The sequence below is a fragment of the Lagenorhynchus albirostris genome, chromosome 12, assembly GCF_949774975.1.
Source record: "Lagenorhynchus albirostris chromosome 12, mLagAlb1.1, whole genome shotgun sequence".
Lineage (NCBI taxonomy): Eukaryota > Metazoa > Chordata > Mammalia > Artiodactyla > Delphinidae > Lagenorhynchus > Lagenorhynchus albirostris.
Window position 1 is genome coordinate 48,608,420 of NC_083106.1, and position 21,533 is coordinate 48,629,952.

The following is a 21,533-nucleotide window of genomic DNA, read 5'->3' on the forward strand; positions in this document are numbered from 1 at the left end:
TTCACACCTATCCTTCTCAAACTCTTCCAAAAAACTGAAGAAGAGTGAATGCTCCCAAATTCATTTTATGAGACCAGCATTACCCTGATACCAAAACCAGACAAGGATACCACAAAAAAGGGAAATTACAGGCCGATATTCCTGAAGAACTTAAATGCAAACATCCTCAAAATGTCAGCAAACCAAATTCAACAATACAATAAAAGGATCATACACCACGATCAAGTAGGATTTATTCCAGGGATGCAAAGATGGTTCAACATCTGCAAATTAATCAACGTGATACAGCACATTAACAAAGAATAAACATCATCGCAATAGACATAGAAAAGGCATCTGACAGAGTTCAATATCCATTCCTTATAAAAAGTCTCAACAAAGCAGGTATAGACAGAATGTACCTCGACATAATAAATGCCATATATGACAAACCCACAGCTAACATCATACTCAATGGCAAAAAGATGAAAAATTTTCCTTTAAGATCAGGAACAAGACAAGATGCCCACTTTCACCACTTTTATTAAACATAGTATTGTAAGTCCTAGTCAGAGCAATTTAAGCAGGAAAAAGAAATAAAAAGCATCCAAATTGGAAAAGAAGTAAAACTGTCACTACTGGCAGATGACATCATTTATATAGAGAAAACTCTAAAGACTCCACCAAACAACTATTAGAACTAATAAATGAATTCAGTAAAGTTGCAGGGTACAAAATCAATATACAAAAGTCTGTTGCTTTATATGTTAACAATGAGCCACTAGAAAGAGAAATTAAGAAAACAATCCAATTTACAATAGCATGAAAAACAATAAAACATCTAGGAACAAATTTAAACAAGGAGGTGAAAGATACATACACTGAAAACTATAAGATATTCATGAAAAAAATTGAAAAGATACAAAAAATGGAAAGATATTCTATGCTCATTTCTTCTATACTGTTATGTGTATTTAAGACTATACTTGAAAAAAAATTATTACTATGGCTGCACCTCATAAGTTCTGATAAGCATTGTTTTCTTATTGTTTAGTTCAAAATATTTTCTAGTTTTTAAAAATTTGGCCCATGGTTTACTGAGTACAATTTATAATTTTCAAATGTGGGAATTTTATAGTTTATCTTTTTGTGACTGATTAGCTTAGATGCACTGTGGTCAGAGAATGTGATTACATGACTTAAAATGTATTGAGATTTATTTTATGGACTAGTACAGGGGTTGGCAAACTACAATTATTGGGCCATGTCCAGCCCACAGTCTGCTTTTGTACCAACAAGCTAAGTAAATGTAAGATATTTACATTTTAAAGGGTTGTTTAAAAAAAGAAAGAAAGAGGGAAAGACATTCAATAAGATGTGACAAAGACTGTATGTGGCCTGCACAGCCCCAAATATTTACTGTCTGGCCCTTTACCAAAGTTTGCCAATCCCTGGCCTAGTATATGGTCAGTTTTTAAAAAATGTTTTATTACTGCTTGAAAACAGTTTTCTGCATTGAGTGCCATGTCCTTTATACCCTTCAGATACAGTTTGCTAATTTCATTGTTTGAATTTTCTGTGTCATCATTGATATTGTTTTGCTTATTCTATCAATTATTGAAAGAGGTATATTAAAATCTTCTGCTGTAATTGTAGATTTGTCAGTTTCTCTCGTAGTTATAAAAACTTTTTTTTTTTTTTTTTTTTTTTTTTGCGGTACGCGGGCCTCTCACTGTTGTGGCCTCTCCCGTTGCGGAGCACAGGCTCCGGACGCGCAGGCTCAGCGGCCATGGCTCACGGGCCCAGCCGCTCGGCGGCATGTGGGAATCTTCCCGGACCGGGGCACGAACCCGTGTCCCCTGCATCGGCAGGCGGACTCTCAACCACTGCGCCACCAGGGAAGCCCCTATAAAAACTTTTGCTTAAATATTTTGCGGTTACATTATTAGGTGCATATAAATTTAAAATTGTTATGTACCTCTTTGTGAACTGAACCTTGTATCATTATGAAGTGATCCTTTTTCTGTTTTAAAGTCTATTTTATTGACCCTAATACAGCCAATGCCATTTTCTTCTTCTTGGAATTTGCCTGATATATTCTTTTCCCCTCTTTTTATTTTTGATCTTTCTGGAGATCTTAGCAATCATGGCAAGGCAAGAAAAAAAAAAGCAAAAAGGACTGAAAGGAAGAAAAAAATACTCTGTTTGCAGCTGATACCATTATTTAAGTAGTAAGATCAGTCAAAAAATTAAATAATGGAAAAAATAACACAATTTATTATTATAATAGCATAAAACTAAGATGCACCTAGAAATATCTGCAACGAAACTGTTCAAGATACTGATAGAGAAAATTATAAACTTTCAAAGAAATTAAAAACCTAAAGAAGACCTAAATGAATGAACAGATATAACACTGTCTTCAAATTGATCTAGGAGTCAACCCAACTCCAAACAAAATCCCACCTGGGTGTTAGCAGAATTTACATATTAATTCTAAACCGTATACAGAGTTACAGGGGACAAGAATAGCCAAGACATTCTTGAATAACAACAAAAAAGGATGGAGGTGGGGTGGGGGTGGGGGAGGTAGAACAGCCCTACCAAAGATCGAGCTATATTATTAAAAATGTTCACACCATACACAAAACTTAATTCCATGTGGAGTCATGACTTAAATGGAAAAAGCAAAAATAGAGTGCTTTCAAGAGACAAAAATGGGAGGATATTTTTAGGACTTTGGGAAAAGGAAGAATTTCTCCAACAAGGAAAAGGAACCACAATGCATAACAAGCCACAAATTTGCAACACATAATTGATGAAGGGATAGTATCCAGAATATATAAGGATATCCTACAGATCAAAAGGAAAAAGACAACCCAACAGTAACTTCAAAAAATCAAATCAAATCACCTATAAGGTACGTGAAATCTCATTAGTGTTCAGTGATATGGATTAAAAACATTACATAAGTTCATACTTTGCCAGAATGCTTGCTATTAGTCACAATACAATTTGACAAATACAGATGAACTTATTTGTATGCTTCACATCTCCTCCCCTGGACATTTTTCTGTCATTAAATTTAGTGGGTGTAAGCTTTTTTAAAAGCATGTTAACAAACGAGCGATGATCAATATCCCTTACTCTCTCATCATAGAAACCAGATCACTGTGGGGTTTAGCCCCAGCTCTGCTTCTAATGGACCTCTGATACCTATTCAGTCTTTCCTCCTGGATTATCTTACTTATAACTTGAAGTGATTGAACTGAGTTTTAGAGACTTCCTCTCACTCCCACCCAATCAATGTACCTTGAATCTCAACATACATGCTTTTTCAAGACTTTGGTTTTCACTTACTCTTTCATTCATTTTCTCACCTAATGTATTTCTCTTAATCTTGTGTACTAGGCATTGAAGACATGAAAACAAATATACACAACAATCTCTGGTCGCCAGGGTCTGGTCCAGGGGAAAGAAAAAAATTAACAAATCACAGCAATGTGGCAAGTGCTATAACTGAGATGTGGAAAGGGGGCTAAGGTAGACAGAGGAAATATGTGCACTGAGACTGAAGGACGGTAGAGTTTTCGGGGGTGGGATGAGGGGAGGCATGAGGCAAGGGATCTCCATGCAGAGAGACTAGCGTGGGCAAAAACTTGAGAGAAAAAAAGAAAATAGGCTTTGGGTGCTTTGTAGAGAGTTCAGCATGGGAGAATGGCAGGTCTCATAAGGAACTCAAAAATTACCCAGCAGGCAATAGGATGTCTTGGGGCAAGGAAGTGATATGATAACACTGTAATTTAGAAAGACCACTCTGAGTGCATTGTGAAGGGAAAAGTGGGTATGGAACTGGGAGACAAGAATGGAGGAAGTAGAAAGACCAGTTAGAAGGTTATTATAATTGTCTTGAAGAAAAATTATAAGAATCTGAACAGTGGCAGGAGGAAAGAGAGGAAAGAGAGATTTGATAAACATCATTGGTACTATTGGGTAATGGGTCCTGGTAATGAACAGGACCCATTACCCAATAGCAGGGGTTCAGAAAGAAAGAAGAGTCAAGAATGACTCCTGAGAGAAGTAAGGAAGATATGAAGTAAGGCTGTGTCAGTAAAAATGGAAAGGAAGGAGTTGATTTGAGAGAAATTAATGAAGCAGAAATGTTAGAAGCAGCTGAATGACTAGCTTCAGGGTCTGAGGAAGAAGGAAGAGAAAAGGAAGACCCCTCTGTTCTTGGCTTGGACTAATGGGTGGGTTGTGGGGTCATTAATCCAAATGGGAAAAACAGGTGAAGCAGATCCCGAGGGAAAGAAAATGTCAATTTTTTAGCACATTGGATTGGAAGTGCCTGAGAGCTATCCCGGGAGAGACGGCAATAGTTCTGAAGCTAGCAAGGAGTTTAGAATTGGATAAGGATAGTGTGCCTGGCACATGCTTTATGACAAGTCTTGAACTCCATGAGATAGTTACTAGTGTTATCCCTACTTCACAGATGAGAAAAAGCTTAGACACAGAGCACCTAATTTATCCAAGGTCACCATCTGGGTAACTGCTGGAGGTAGGACTTGAATGCTGGCGGTCTTGATTCCAGAGCCTGTGTGAACCACTTCACAGTGTTCACCTGTAAGTCATCAGGAGCACTGCAGGTTGAAGGCCTGGAGAGTATGAGGGGTGCAAAGGGGGACTAAGGACAGAGTTTCAGGAAACACTAATATTGAAAGGGAGGGCAGAAGAACAGGGGATCAGAAGACTGCGGATGGCCCCATGGAAGCCAAAAAGAGAGAAAGTTTCAAAAAAGAACTATTTAATAGTGTCACTTGATGCAAATATTCAACTCAGATGACAGAACTTGACAAATGGAAGGGCAGTGATATTACTCAGGGAGAGTAAGTTTCCCAAGAGGCTAGGGCAAGGCTGCATTGAGTTGAGGAGAAAATGAGATAAAGTGAGAGAGCTCCAAAAAGCTGAGCTGTGAAAAGAATGAAGACTCAGGAGGCTGCTAGAGGAGGGGTGTAAGTTTGGGGAGTTTATTTTGTTATAAAAGTAGGAGGATCCTAAGCATTCTTTCATACTCGATATACATTAGTAAAAAGTAAAATCCATGAATAGCTCACTAAAAGCCTGTAAAAGACTCAGGTATATCACTATCACTAGACTGGGAAACATCTTAAATACAAAGGAGTTTTTGCACACTGCCTCCTGTCACCACATCTTCAGCTCCTGATCACCCCCACTGGGCTCTACTGGGCCTCTACTACCAACTGGTGGATGCTCTTCTCCAGCTCTAGACACACAGACCTTTCCTCAGTTCTTCAAACACACTAAGCTCTTTGCCATCTCAAGGCTTGCTGTCTCCTTTTGCTGGGAAACTCTTGCCTTATCGTGCACTTGGCTGGCTTTTTCCTGTTCCTCAAAGCTGCTTTTGCAAGAGAACTTCCCTGACCAATCTACAGAAGTCATACTCCTAGCTTATTCTTCATCACTGAACTCTATTTCACGGAATTCTTTTTCCTTTACAGTACTCAATCCAATCTGTAACCACTTTATTTGCTCATATTTTATTGGCTGCCTCTTCCACTAAAATGTACGCAATCATGATGTCAAAGATGTCTGGCTTGTTTGCCTCTGTGTCTTCAGCCCTTAGAACAGTTCCTGGCAAGTAACATGTGTTCAATAAATATTTGTTAAAGGAACTATATAACTCAATTTCTCCCTCTGTCACTTTCCTCAATTGGGATCATGCACACTGTTTCTTAAATCTAAGGCCTTTTCTCACTGTCTTGACTTATATATGCACTTTTATTAGATACCAGGATCTCTGCTGCAAGCTTTATTTTTATCATTTCATTTAATCGTCACAATAGTCCTCTCATATAGATAGGTCCTTTTAAAATTATATCTCCATTGTACAGGTGAGGAAACTGAGGACGTTGTACAACTTGCCCAAGTTCAAACAAGTGGTGGAGCCGGGATCAGAATTTAGTTCTGACGTCAAAAACAAAACAAAGCCAGGCCACAGCTCACTTCAAGTGTGGGCACATACTCTAGTTTGGGAAGTCCTTATTTACCTTTGTTTATGTTGTTACACCTACTCCATCCAGGCCACATCCTAATCCATAAATTCAAATTTCACCCCCTCTTCCCGCTTGCTTTCTGAAGGTGGGAGGCGAGAGCAGGGAGTGCAGGGCTGTCCTGAACTTCCAGTTCCCAGCTTCTCCCAAGGAGGATGCATGTAGGGAGAAGAAGAGATCCAAGCGTTAGCCACTTACCTTTCAGGACTGAGGACGAGGTGACCCGGGGCCTAAGAAGTTACTGTCGGATTCTGGAGCAGAAACCGACAATTCCAGCCCCGCAATAGTAGCCAAAACGCTTACCTTAACTGCCACCTCCGGAGCGGAGTCCACCGCCACTGCCAGAGAGGACTTATCTGAAGACGATTTAGTCAAGTGCATAAGGGAGTCCGCGGCTGGCAGCGAACACCGTCCACCCTCACTGTCCGAGTCCGATTCGGACCCTGAACCCGAACCATACGAAGCAGCCAGAGATTCGATCGCAGCCGACATGACGGCAACAGACACTCTGCGGAGACCAGGCCCTAGCGGAAGAAGGAGTAGCTTCAGGTCCTGACAGATTGCCATGACACACATTATTTAGCTCCTTTCCTACGAAATCGCTTATATTTTAAAACAATCATTACAGTAGATTAATTAGTATTAGAATAAGAACAACAGGACTTGGAATTTTGAAACATTTACTTAGGGAAATAGAATTATAATAGCTTATAACTTTCGGGACCTTTGCGGCTAGATTAAAGACTACGAGTTCCGAAATGCCTTGAGGCCTCGAAGTGCTACGCTTCCGGCGTGCCGCGCGGCGGGAAGTGGGAGAGGCACGATGGGAACTGTAGTTTAGGTCAAGGGGGCGGGGCGGGGTGGGCAGGCCCCTCTTTGACCCCGCCCCTGAATGGTAGGTTCATTCAATTGGCTATCATCTTTCCTCATTCCCTGGCCGAGCACTGTTCTCTCCGTCCCCCTCCCCCAAACTGAGGATTGGGCAATACCATAAAGCCTCAGGAAAGGGGGGGGGAAGAGAGATATTCATTTCCCCCACTGATGGGTGAGTGGGTGGGGGCTGAGTTTCCCACCACAGATGCACCTGGGCACTGGGAGCTGAAGAGGAAAGTGAGAATCATAAGTGGGAAGACGTTGACTGGCGGGGAATAGCTCCTTTTGGGAAAGATGGGGGATTAGGTGGCGAGAGTCCTGCGGTTCCCCCTGCTTCAGGCGCGGGTCTTCGAGCCCGGTTGTGGAGAGTCGCGCGCTGGGAGGGGGCAGCTGGGGGGCGGCGGCGGCGGCTCGCGGTGTTGTTCGCTCGCGCGTCGAGCACACGGTGGGTCCGGTGACCGGCGGTCGTCGCAGGCGGCGTTCCTTGTGGCCCGGTACCTCGGCCACTGCCCACAGCGGGTTCCACCGGGAAGCCTGACAATCCTGGAGGCTCTAGGTGGAGTCCCTGGAGCTGAGAGGGACCGGCGGCCACCGCCGAAGCATGAAGAAGGGGTAAGGCTAGAGCCCCTCAAGATTCCTCGGTGAGCGCGAGTCTCTTAGGAATTGTTTTTTTTGGGGGGACAGGGTGCCAGGAGAGGAACTCTTCCTCACTGGCCAGAACGGAGAGGTGTGCGTGGAGCACTAACCCAGCAAAGGTTGCGAGGATGGGCGCGCCTACCCCGCGACGGCCCCCACCCCCATTCGCGGGTTTCCAGAGCTTCGGCAGCCAGACCGCCGGCCCGGCTGGGTACCCAGGGACACGGCGGCCGGCGGGCGCACCTGGGGCTTGGTTGCGGGGACCGCCCCGAGGCTGCTCTAGGCGGGGAGACTGCGGGTCTTACTTAGGTGCCACCGCCTGAGAGCCCCTGCCCCCGCGGCCTGCCCCTGTACCTCCTCGCTCTGGGGGAGGCTGCGGCACCCGGTGCCGGAGAAGCCCCGCTCGAGATACGTGCCCGAGGCTCTGTAAAGCCAGCTGGTGCGTTTGCGTTTTTGCGCCGCGCGTCTGTGTCTAAAGAGACAACGGTAAAGCGAGTGCGGGGATCTCTTTCTTCGCTAGAAGAGGAGGCCAAGCGCGGTTCTAGCCTCCGATGCCTGCTATGGGGAGGGGGGTGCCTTGAGCAGAGTTAGGGAGCTGCTCACCCAGCTCCGATGTCAGCAGGACTCGCCCATTGTGCCACCCGGATAATTATTCAACTCTGCAGCATCCATTGCACCTTTCCCATTTTTCTTTTCCCCTTGCTGTAGCATGCCCCCTAGCTTCGGTACTCTGACGCCTTCTCTTGCACTTGCGGATGATGAACTGGAATAATGGTGAAAAGAAAGCACATCTGACATGAACATTCATAACCTGTCCTATAGCCGATTAATTAACTAATCCCCAGATAGACTAGATACTTGAATACGACTCAGTCTAATTCTGTCCTTTTCTATGTAAAGTGTGCCTAGGATTATATATAGGTTTTTTTGTTTTGTTTTTTTGTTGTCGGTGTTAGATCCATGTATTAGCTAAGTCTTATTCCTGTCCAGTAATTGATGTAATTGATTTATTGGTTATTCAACCCGTCTAATGTTTTAAATTTAATTTGTATAGGAGATAACTTTCATTTTCCTAATTGTTGGTAGCACTGTATCATAATTACAGATTCAGTCTCAGTCTTTGAACTCTCAGGAACAGTTTTTTCCCTTATGCTCTAAGTTTCTGTTAGGAAAAGTGTATTTTTAAATGTCCAATATTTGATATAAAATTTCTTAAGTTTTGAATAAGGGAAGTTTTGTATTTGTTTTTCAGTAGCGGAATATTTGATTGCCAGTTCTAGCCTTCGGTTGAAAGAAAGGAAGCACTTAATATTTAAGATGGGGTTTTAACTGCCATAACATTTCCTAAATTTATCTAAATTTTACTTTTTATTCAGTTCTTTTCTTTGCAATATCATGTATTTAATTACTTGTTATAGAATTTCTTCTCATTTTTCCAACTTCTGTCTACAAGGATGGGTAGGCTACAATTTTGCACGATCTACTTGAAAAATGAAATATTTTTTGAACATGGAAGAAACAACTGTTGGTTATTTATTATGTTAAAAACTGTTTACATCCCACTATTTAAAAATAAACGATTCACGACCAAAAATAAGTGTTTTATTTTTCTTTTTGTGATCCTCCCTTTCCAGCTTTTCTTGTTTAAGATTGTTGCCATAACCCTCTTGGTAAAACGGAATTGCACATAGACATTGCAGAGGCAGTTGTTTTAAGATACAGTAATTGTTTTATGGCACTTGGAAGTGGCGCACATATAATATAACTTGATGGTGTAGCATCAGTTGCTTGTTAGGAAATGACCTTGCAGTTTACAAAATGGACACCTTGTCTTGGTTTCTTTATATGTAAATGGAAATAAACCCATTTATGCCAATAAGTAGTATGCATAAATTAAGTAAATATGTTTTCATGACGCTTTCAAAGAAAATTTAAATATTTTAGCTAATGAACGATGAAAATATTTCAGTGTAAAATACAGTGAAAAATGTCATTAGGAATTTCTGTGGCATGTTAGAATGGATGATTTACATTGAATTTTGCTTTGGAGACATATGGCTGTAAATTGAAGAATGTTTCTCATCTATCAAGTTTTTAATAATTGAAAATTTAATAGGTATTATAGTTAATACATATATGTAGTTGTAAATATAGGTATAGTTAATATTCATGAAAAAGTTATATGACTTGGTAGTAAACAAGTAGAATATTGAATTAAGTTTGTGAAAAAGAAAATCTCCAGAAAATATTAAGGCCTTTTTCATTGAAAAATTTGCAGATGACACAATTCAAAATACATTTTGAATTTGTAATACATTGATTTTTGTAGTGTAATATAATACATTGACTTTGTAATACATTGAAAATACGTTGATCATTTGTGAGGTGTGATATGGAGCTACTTTGTTTATTATTCAGGTTTGTAAATAACCATTTATATATTCAGAGATGGTGTATAAATATAATACTATATTTAATTATACATTTTGCTTTATTGTCAGAATAATTTAAGGTATTTCCAAGTGCTTGATTTTCATTATCACAGTAGCTAGTAGCTTTTGATTTTATTATCGTGGGATTAACTGTTAATTTTCATAGCAAAAACTATTAAAATATATTATTATTACTTTTACCAAAACAGTGCTTTTAGTTACTTTGTGGGTAAACTTCATATAAATAAGACTATTCAAATGTCTTTAAAGTTACTATTGTATAGCTTCTATTTTTGAGAATTAATTTGATGACATTTTTAATGTTTTCTTAAATGACCAACTAAAATTTAGCTGTCATTATTACTTGGATAAGTACAGTTTACTCAAGGTTTTTCTAAGCTTCTTGAGGACAGGATCTGACCCAGTGCTTATTGTCATAAATCTGAAATTGCTAGCATAGTGTTTAGCAAATAGTATAGGTTTAATTTTTTATTGGACAAATAAAATGAATGAATGAAGACTATCCATTGATTTAATGTACCATATAGACATTTTTTAAAAGATCTATCAAATAAATTTTTAATTCATAAAGCTTATAGCTTTATCTCAAGAGAAAAGAAAAAAAATGTATTTGGAAGTTCTTTGAACTTCATTTACCTGTTCAGGCATAATTCCTTTAGCCACACATTTTTTGAACTAGCACTAAATACTGTATAATGCATACATTGTCAACCTTTCGTTTATGAAATGATAATAATTTTCTCCTTATTTCTTACAGGTCATTTCATGAAAATGTACATTAAAGGTTTTTTTCCCTAAATTAGATGAGTATAGATATATGTTTGATTCTTTTTGACTTTTCATTTTTCCAGTAAAATATTAATAAAAATGTGTATGTAGAGTATATCCTGTGCTAAATGTGCCTGAGTACCTAATTTTAAGAATAAGTGACCTCTAGGGTGGAGATTTTTATAAAATGAAGAATCTTGTGTTTTTAGTTTATCATATTCAGTTTATAATTTTGAATCTTTGTGTAGTGGTAGTTCCTAACTTACAATAGGATTAATTATATTTTAAAACTTGTAAAATGGTTTAGAACTTGGAACTTACGTTCTCAGAAACAATATGCTTGGTTAGATTTGCAGACAACTCACCAAATTTAACCTATAATATACTTGAATTTTAAGAGTAGACTAATACTATTAGAGAGTTGTAAAATTGTATTATTAGTTAATATAAATACTATATTGAAAATACCTATTACATTGAAAATACCTATAGGTATAATACCTATACCTATATTGAAAATAATGTGTACAACAATCTTTCTGTGGGAAAATCAATTCAGAATCTACCTTGAAATGCTAGGAATACGTTTCTCTTGTGCTAGACATAACAATGTTATTAGGAACTTGTCCTCTGACACCCACTGGACATGAAGAGGAAGATTTTCCTCAGTTCAGTGAGTGGTGCAACCTTACATCATCTGGGGCAAGAGGTCAGAGAATGAAAAATTGGAAGGAGCTAAGATCTGTTTTGTAACGTTGGACAAGTCATTTTACCTCTTAAGGTCTTTGGTTTTCTCATTTATAAATTGAGAAGGTTGAAGTAGATGATCTCTGAGGTTCCTTCTGGTTACAAATAAAATTCAAAGGCGTTTTGAAGCTAAGTGTAACCCTTTTTTCTGAGAGTTCATTTTCCCTTTCTAATGTGACTGCTTATATACTTCCTGTCAAAAAATTTCTCCTTTCTGGATCTACCTCTGGAAAGATTATAGTCTTACTCTTTTTCTCACATGCCTATTCGTGGGAGCAAGACTTTTTAGGTTTTTAAAGGAATTTTTGTTGTTGTTACGGTTGCTGTTTTGTTTGCTTTTGTTTTTATTCTTTTTTTAAACTCCCAGCACCACCAAGAAACAGAATTAAGATATCTCCAGAGAAATTGTTTTAGAAGGCAAAAATATTGTAACTAAAGTTGTGGAGTGGGTGTATGAAGGTAAAGAGTTGGAATATGACCTGAGAATAGGGTTGTCAGATAATGTACGGGGTATCCTGTATTTTTATTTGCTAAATCTGGCAGCCTTGCCTTGGGTGCTGTGGATCTTTTGGCCGGGCAAGAGTACGGTGATGGGGTGGTTGGAGGCAGAGGGAGACAGGGAGAAAGTCCTCCTTGAGGACAGGGCAGTTTTGTTGTTGTTGTTTTGGTTGGTTGTTTTGTTTTGCCCTCATTCATTTTTGTGTTTCTAGTACTTGTTCTTTAAGCTAAATGGATGTTTGAGTTGATATAATTACGACGGAAGAGCAGGTAAATCTCTTAGGAAGGTGGTAAGATCAAGATGCTGTGAGAAAAGGGGTTATGAAACACAGCTGTGTTTGTCATATACACTGGAGTATTTTGTAGGTTTTTAATTAACTTCTTATTTGGAGGTTAATAATATTCAAGAATAACAGGTAACAGGGTAACGTGGTCTCCTAAGAGGAAAAGAAGTACCATTGCATGCTTGCTCCGCGTGCCAGCTACTGTATAGGTACTGTTATATTTATTGTCTTACTTATTTGATATCATAGTCTTATGAGGATTTTATGGAAGAAGGGGGTTAACTGAATTAAACACGTTCATCCTGCTCAGCAGGAGCACAGGTTCCCTGGGCACCACTCTCTTCCCTTTACTGCTGAAGCAGCCATTTTAATAACTTGATAATAGTAATTCTGCCTGCCTGCTACCTCTCCTTCATCTGCATTTGCATAATCTAGTGGTGATTGTCCCATGCTAAGCCAATTATTCATTCAGCACATAATTAGTGAGGGCCAACTAGGTGCTAGATAGATACAGAAAAGAAAGTAAAATAGAGGTCTTGATTCTCTTAAGCAGCACGGTAAGAGACTGATACTAGAGAAAGGCACACATTTATCATTAGAAATTGTGATGAGCGCTCTAAAGGACAAGAACAGGTAACCTAGTTTACCTTGGAAATCAGGGACAGCTTCTTTGAGGAAAGATTGGTGGACATTACCTATGTGAAAAAAGAATAGAAGGTAAAGAATGCGTGGAAAACAATTTTTGAGATGGGAAAGAACTTGGCAGGTTCAAGGGACTAAAGAAAGGCCAGAGTAGATGAAGCTGAGCTGTGTAGTGGGCAGGAGGGCTTTTGGAGGTAAACGGGAGGCAGACCAGGCAAGGCGCATTAGCTCTGGCTCAGTGAGAGGTATGGATTTCTACTTTAAGTGTATTGGGGAAGGCCATGAGGAATTTTAACCAGGTTAATCCTGAATCAGTTCTGTCCTTTAAAAAGATCGCTCTGGCTTAGAGGGGGCCAGGGAGGCCAATCACAGTTCTGCCCATTTCTGTAGTTTATTGGTCCAGTTCTAGACGCCCGCACTGAGCCAGGCTACTCAATTTTTCCTGGGTCCTAAGTGCCCAGAGGGTGGAATAATTTGTTTTCTCTCCAGTGGCTGAAGCTATAAAACACAAAACTGAGAAACTGTTAATGGCCTTGTTTCTTGCCCTGTGAAGTAGATAAGCAGGGGCATCTTGAAGAAAGAACAAGAAGAGAAGCAGATACAGAGTCTTGGCTGTGTTCAAGTGACTTTGTCCATGGTCCTGAGATTGGGTTGCAAGAGGCACCTTAGTATCTTTGTTATAAGTTGTCCTTTGTTACACAAACTAGTTGGAATGATATTTTTGGTGCTTGGCAACCAACTAATTGAGTCCTAGATTAAGTAACTTGTACAAGGTCACAACGGTAATAAAAATGGTAGAGGTGGAACTTGAATAGAGATTTCAAAGTCCCATTTTTTCCTATAACCATATGCTGCCAAGCCACCACTCCTTAAATTAATGATTCTAAAGTGATTCTAAGGAGGTGGGTGTTGGGTGTGATGACACCTGTTGGATGATGATGGCAGCAGTGCTTTATTTGGGGTATGTTTTGCAATGGTAAAACTTCCTGGCATTCTTTTCCGTTGAGTAACAGTTACTCAGGTCTACTCTAAAAAGTTAGCCTTTCTATAATGACTAACTCATTTGAAAAGAAAAAGAGAAAGAAAAAGCGTGTGTGTCAGGGAATGGATTAACTCATTTGATTCCTCTACTGAGAAATGTGAAGTCTGTTATGTTTTCATGTTATGCTACAAAAGTAAGCTTTTTTGTTTTCCATTCTTTGATAAGACGTATGTTGTCTTATATCTGGGTTTTGTTTGCTTGTTTTTTGGTAAATTTTTGTAACATAAATGTGCTCTATATAAAGCCAGAGAATTGTGGAAAGGTTAAGCAAAATGGGAGGAATATGAGAAGCATTTTATATTTTAGTTGGAGAAGAAAACTAGCACTCATTTATTTTGAAAACCAAAATAAAAGCTTTGTGTGATACACCATAATACATGGCTAGAAATCTATCAATTTTGTTGATATTTTCAAAGGACCCTTTTTTGTTTCATTGGTTTTCTCTGTTGATTTTCCATTTTCAATTTCATTGATTTCTGCTCTATTTTTTAAAAAATTCTTCTGATTACTTTAGGCTTATACTGCTCTTCTTTCTCTAGTTTCCTAGGGTGGAAGCTGAGATTGATTTTAGATCTTTCTTCTTTCCTAATATATGCAGTCAGTGCTATAAATTTCCCTTTAAGCTTTTGATAGATCTCACACATTTTGATGAGTGGTATTTTAATTTTCACTTACTTCACAATATTCAAAAATTTATCTGAGACTTCTTTGACCCATATGTTATTTAGAAGTGTGTTATTTAGTCTTCATATATTTGGGGATTTTCCAGCTACCTTTCTGGTATTACTTTCTAGTTTAATTCCATTGTGGTCTGAGTGTATACGTTGTATGATGTCTGTTCTTTTAGGGGGAGGGTGTTTTACAGCCCAGAATATGGTCTATCTTGGTGAATGGTCTGTGTGAGCCTGAGAAGAATGTGTGTTCTTTGTTGTTGGGTGAAGTACTATATAAATGTCAATTAGATCCAGTTGACTGATGATTCTGTTCAGTTCAACCCTATCCTTATTAATTTTCTGCCTGTTGGATCTGTCAGTTACTGATAGAGAGGTGTTCAAGTCTCTGTAATAGTGAATCCATCTATATTTCTCCTTGCAGTTCTGTCAGATTTTGCTTCACATATTTTGGTGCTCTGTTGTTAGGTATATACATTGAGGATTGTTATGTCTTCTTGGAGAATTTATACCCCTATCATTATGTAAAGCCCCTCTTTATCCCTGGGATATTCCTCTGCTCAAAAGTGTCTGCATTCTCTGAAATTGTGTCTTTAATTTAAAGTGGGTTTCTTGTAGACAGCATATAGTTGGGTCTTTTTTTTTTTTTCTAGTGCACTCAGATGTTCTTTTAATTGCTGTATTTGAACCATTCACATTTAAAATGGTTATTGATACAGTTGGATAACTATCTACCATATTTGTAACTATTTTGTATTCATTACATTTGTTCTTTTTTTAATACTTTTGTCTCTTTCAGCCTTCTTTGGCTTTAATTAAGCATTTTATATGGTTTCATTTTTCTCTCCTTTCCTTGCATATCAATTATATTTCTTTTAAAAATGTTTTTAGTGCCCTAGAGTTTGCAATGTACATTTACAACTGATCTAAGTCCACTTTCACATAACATTATGCTGCTTCACAAGTAGCACAGGTATCTTATAACAGAATATATCAGGGACTTCCCTGGCGGTCTAGTGGTTAAGACTCCACGCTTCCACTGCAGGGGCCACGAGTCTGTTCCCTCATCGGGGAACTAAGATCCCGCATGCCTTGCTGCATGGCCAAAAAAAAAAAAGTAAAAACAAAACAAACCCCAGAATATTCCCAATTCCTCCATCCATTCCTTATATCATTGCTGCCATTCATTTAATTTATGCATATACTATAATTACCCAATACTTTGTGGCTATTATTACTTTGAACAAAACAGTTGTCTATTAAAATCAAAGAGAAATTAAAAAAATATTTTATTTTACATTTATTTATTCATTCTCTGTTGCTCTTCCTTTCTTCATGTAGATCCAAGTTTCTCATCTATGTTGTTTTCCTTCTCTCTGAACTTCTTTTATCTTTTCTTTCAAGGCATGTCTACTGGTGACAGATTCCCTCAGTTTTCACTTGTCCAAAAAGTCATTACTTCTTCACTTTGAAGGGTAGTTTCTCTAGGTTGGTGCTTTTTCTTTCAACACTTTAAATATTTCACTCCACTCTCTTGTTCATGGTTACTGACAAGATGTCAGTGTAATTCTTATCATTGTTTCTCTATTCGTAAAGTGTTTTTTCCTCTGGCTTTTTCAGTATTTTCTCTTTGTCTTTTAGTTTTCTGCAGTTTTTCATTCTTGGTGTAGTCTAAGCTTCATGGATTTATGGTTTGGCTCCTATCATTAATTTTGGAATATTCTCAGGCATTATTACTTCAAGTATTTATTCTACTCTTTTCTCTCTTCTCTTTCTGGTATTTCCATTATACATATGTTACACCTTCTTTAATTGTCCCACAGTTCTGGGATATTCTGTTCTGTTTTCTCATTCTCTTCTCTCTTTGCATTTTAGTTTGGGAAGTTTCTGTTGATACTTCTTCAAGTGCGCTGATTCTTTTCTCATTTGTGTCCAGTTTACTGATGATCCTATCAAAGGCATTTTTCATTTCTGTTGCAGTATTTTTTATTTCTAATATTTCTTGGCTCTTAGAGTTTCCATCTCTCTGCTTACATTATCCATCTTGCTTTTGCATGGTGTCCACTTTTTCCATTAGAGCCCTTAGTAATCATAGTGATTTTAAATTCCCAGTCTGATATCATAAAACCTCTGCTATATCTGAGTGTGGTTCTAATGCTTGCTTTGACTCTTCTGACTATGCTTTTTCTTTCCTTTTAGCATGACTTTTAATTTTTTTTTTTTTTTTTGTATTTATCTGACTGGGAATTAGGCTGTGATTACTGTTTGCTGTAGCAGTAGGTGTCAGAGGTTTCAATTTCCTTTAGTGTCCTTGTTTTTGTTTCCCTTGTTGTCTTTGGATTTCCCTAGAAACACCTTCTTAAATAGAGTTAGAGTGTTACATTTTTTTTTTCAGCCATAACCCTGTTATTGTGTAGGAGCCCTATTCATGTGGTGGTAAGGTGTAGGGGATGGAAAGTGGTCTATAACCCTATGATAAGATATCAGTCTTTTGCAGGGTCTGTGCCCCTGAGTCTTCACAAATGCTTCTCAGCTTCCGCTCTTCTTTCTGTAGGTATGTCAGTAAGGCTAGAGTGGGCAGGAATTGGGTAATTTTCTTCTCCCCAAGTTGGATAAAGCTCTGGCAAAGTCTTTTCCTTTGCTGAATAGGCTTTTGTTGTGGAGAAATCTCTGGACTTATATCAGAATGGTTACTTTCCCCCTCCTCTGGCCAAACAGGAGGTGATTTTTCTCTGATCCTCACTATGATAACCTTGTAGGGCATAAAGCCCAGGAAAGTATAGCAGCCCATACCTCCTTAGAGGAGACCCACAGGAGTTTTAAACTTTCAAACTAGTCCACAGTCAGTGTCCAGCAACTTGTTGAAGTTACCATTTAAGTGTTCATACCAATTCCTGGCTCCCGTGGCTTCTGCTTCAGTTAGCTAATCTATATTCTCTGGATTCACTGTTCTCTCTAGTTTCTTGGGTGGCACTTTGTCCTGTGACTTCAGTCTCTGATGGATCTAAGAAAAGTCCATTGGTTTTCAGTTCGTTCAGCTTTTGTTTCGTTATGAGAGAAAGAGTGATGGCTTCCAAGCTCTTTACATGTTGGAGTGGAACCTGAAAGTTATCATATGTATTTTAAAAAACTGCATAGTATTTCATTGTATAGGTAAACCGAAATTTATTTCACTTATTCCTCACTGGTAGATGTTTAGGTTGCTTCCTTTCTTGTCATATGACAAGCCATGATGTAGTAACTGTCCGTGAATAAACTGTTGTTTTGATTTTAATGGCTATTTTCAGTTATCTATATTTCCTCCTGCAGTTACGTAGAAATTAATCAGGAATTGACTGTATTTAAATCAGAAGACTGAATTTAATTCTTAGTACTTTCACTTATTATGTACTCTTGGACCATTTTACTTCTGATAAGTTTCCTTATTTATGAAATGTAAATGATAAAAACTACCTTGAAGAGTTGTTGTGAGGATTAAATAATATAATAGAAGGCATTTGTAAACTATAAAGCACTATATAAAAGTTGGGTAGTTTAGGTATATCCAGTTGTGATATAAACTGTGAGTCTTAGTAATAAAGCACTCTGTTAATTAAATAGCTTTAGACCAGGCTGCTTAGTACAGTATTTTGAAAGAAGATACTTTGATTTATTGATAATTCTGACAAAGGGGGCATAGTTGATTCTGAGACAGGGGTCATAGTTGATTCTGAGTGAGATAGCTAAGTAACAAGTACACTTTGAAAACTTAATTGAGGAAATAATATGTTGGTGGAAGCTGATATAGTATACTCTTAAACTTATGATAGAATACATTAAGTTTTTTTTTTTTTTTGAGGTACGCGGGCCTCTCACTGTTGTGGCCTCTCCTGTTGCGGAGCACAGGCTCCAGACGCGCAGGCCCAGCAGCCATGGCTCACAGGCCTAGCCGCTCCGCGGCATGTGGGATCTTCCCGGACCGGGGCACGAATCCGTGTCCCCTGCATCGGCAGGTGGACTCTCAACCACTGCGCCACCAGGGAAGCCCACGTTAGGTTTTATGAAGATAAGAACTAAGAAAAGTAAGCAAAGCTAATTTTAACTTAGCTTTGCAATTATGCATTCAATATGTTGTTCTAAAACTTTGGTAAGACTTAATCAGATAGAATTTTGATTTTTCATTTATTTCAATATTCTTCTCCAAAGTGACTTAGTAATTTTTGAGGTCATATGCCTTGATACTCAGAAGTATGATCTGTGGACCAGTAGTGTCAGCATCATCTTGAGAGCTTTTTAGAAATGCAGAATATGAGGCTTACCCCAAATCTACTGAATCATTTTAACAAAATCCCTGGATGACTGGTATGCACCTTTACATTTGAGAAGCTCTGACTTAGTATACATAAATCTTACAGTTGAGAAAGACCTTTGTCAAGGTTTTCAACTACGTAGTATTTCTGAATAGCTTATGATTTAAAGAGAGAAATGGGTATTGGGTTAAGTGTAACTTTACCAGTATTGTTAGAAATTATGCTAAACAGAGGAATGCACTAATCTATTTTAAAAATCTTACACACTTCTAACAGAGGTGAGGATAGGCTGTTGCAAGCCTAATGATCTATAGGTCAATAATGAATTTTTTCTTAAAAAGAAAAATTAAGTTAATTTTTAAACTTGTCAAATGTGGTAATGATTTCTTCATCTGACTTCATTGGGAATTGAGAGATTCCATTTACATGTCTTTTCCAAAAAATTATATCTTTTCCTTTTAAAAGTAAAATTTGTGTTTTAATTACTTTCCATGGAAATAGTTTTAAAATTCACTTTTTAAAAAAAATTTAAAAGTTTTAAAATTTAAGGAGACTTTGCTTCCTTAAACAAAGTGCATGGAATACAATTTAACCTTTTCTTAGTAATAAAGATTCCCCTAGCTCCTACCAAAGCCTTATCTGTATAGATGCTCAATTAAACTGATGAATTGACTTATTATGAAGACCTTCTGTTATTGCAGTTTGTTGTAATACAGTGATATTGATTATTAAAGGATATAGGATTATTTATCCATATAACAAATGATCTGCATTGCTGGCCTACATTACTGTGTTTGCAATTTTGAACTTTCCCTATCTTTCTCTGTCAGCTTTCAGTGTTTATATTGCTGCTTCTCTCAGCTGCCCCCTTTAATTTGTTGTTTCTAACTGCACTCTAAGAAACCAGATGAGACTATATATCACATGAGGGTCTTGACCTCTCCAGTCATTCATTCATTAATAGATATTTATTGAGCACTTATTAAATGCCAGGCTCTGCTAAGTACTGAGTATTCAGTGGAGAACAAAACAAAATCATTGTTCATGTGGAGCTTACATTCTGGTTGGGGAGATAGGCAATAGACAAATACCTGTGTAATACATAAGTAATAAATACCTATGTAATAGATGTAAGTTCTATGAAGAAAAATAAAGCAAGGCATAGATATAGTAAGTAATGGGAGGGACCACTACTTTAAATAGGGTTGTAAGGGAGAGTGAAGGGAGCAGAGAGCTGAATGAAGTAAATTGAGATATGTATAATATTTTTTTAAAAAAGGGTACATAAATGTAGTGTACAGACTATGGCTTCCACTTTGCCTAGAATCCTCAGGTGTTTATTTAAGGTATAAATCTTAAGTATTTCTGCAGTTTTGAACATGGCAACCAAAAGTATGGTTACCATCACGCTCTCTAAGGATTTTTATGTTACTTCTGGGAATGAAAAGTGGGCTGAAAGATGAGGTTTAAATTGACAGAATATTGGAATTTTTGGAACATTTGAATGGTTTAAAAGAACAGTGGACTAGAATACAGTGATCAAAATTAGAATTGTTCTAAAATTTAAGACATAGATTGATTTAAAATAAAGATGTGCTATAAGCAGTCCCCTGAAGAAGCAGAATGGCTTCCCATGTGGCTGTATTGCTCTTGACTTAATAGTGACACCAGTAATCACAGTAGCACCATTTTTTGAGCCCCTATTATGTGTTAGGCACTGTTCTAGGCATATGTATGGTGTAATCTTCAAAACAACCCAGTGAGGAGGTATAATTCTCACTTTTATCAGGTGGAAACTAAGGTTTAAGCATAGACAGCTACAGTCTTTCACAATACTAGCCAAAATCTAACTGCCCAATCTCTTATGCTTACTCCTGACTCAGGTGTCCTCTAGATGTAGGGGAAAAATGGGATTATTTTGATTAACTTGTTAGGTGGCAAAATTGGAGGTATGTGTTGGGGATTGGTTCCAGAGTTCAAGCCACGCGCAGAGTAAAAATCGTGTACCAAATTAGTGAACCATCAAAAGAGTTGAATGAAAATGGCTGTATCATATCCTTTTGATGAAAATGCAGTTATTTTGCCAGCAATTTGCATACAATCAAAAGTTTACTGAATTGATATTGTAAAGAAACCAGTACTTTGCTTTAAAGATGACCTCAAATGCTAGGTGATTAGGTGATGTTATTAGAAATAGAGAAGTCCAAAGAATGAGTAAATTTTCTTTGCGGGGAGAGTGGGGAGTCACTGATGATGAATATGATTTTGGATATGTTGAAAATGAGTTAATGAGACATTATTGTGTTGCTGTCTGGCAGACGGCACAGGTCTAAATGTTTACAGGGATGTTAGGGTTGTTTGTGTCAGTAATTTAGAGATGATAGTTCAAGATCTGGATATAGATGGATTTATGTATAGAATGTATGTATAGAATGTATGTAGAATTTATGTATAGTATAGAATGAACTGGGGTATAACTGGGGAATAACAAAACTGTTGATTCCTGACTCATTATTTACAGAGTGGAAATTAAAAGGACAGCCAGAAGAGGATGCTGAAGATGTGATCAGAGAAGATGTA

General features: G+C 38.0%; 2 protein-coding genes across 3 annotated transcripts in view; one reads left to right on the plus strand and one right to left on the minus strand.

The window, feature by feature from the left end:
* Positions 1–6,549, minus strand: part of CDC40 (cell division cycle 40) — a 55,068-nt gene extending 48,519 nt beyond the window's left edge. The window contains exons 1-2 of one of the 2 annotated variants that reach the window (XM_060167425.1): positions 6,354–6,412; positions 6,048–6,190 (exon numbers count right to left, since the gene is read on the minus strand). Coding sequence is in view for 1 of the 2 variants with exons in the window: in XM_060167424.1 (XP_060023407.1) it covers positions 6,354–6,542 (189 nt within the window). In the remaining variant the exon portion in view is untranslated. Of the gene's footprint in view, positions 1–6,047; positions 6,191–6,353 lie in introns of both variants that reach the window. The other variant, XM_060167424.1, reaches the window with a different exon arrangement.
* A 973-nt stretch (positions 6,550–7,522) lies between these two features.
* The window catches only part of WASF1 (WASP family member 1), a 93,675-nt gene continuing 79,664 nt past the window's right edge, over positions 7,523–21,533 (plus strand). Inside the window, exon 1 of the mRNA XM_060167428.1 lies at positions 7,523–7,535. The gene's annotated coding sequence lies outside the window, so the exon portion shown is untranslated. The remainder of the gene's footprint in view (positions 7,536–21,533) is intronic.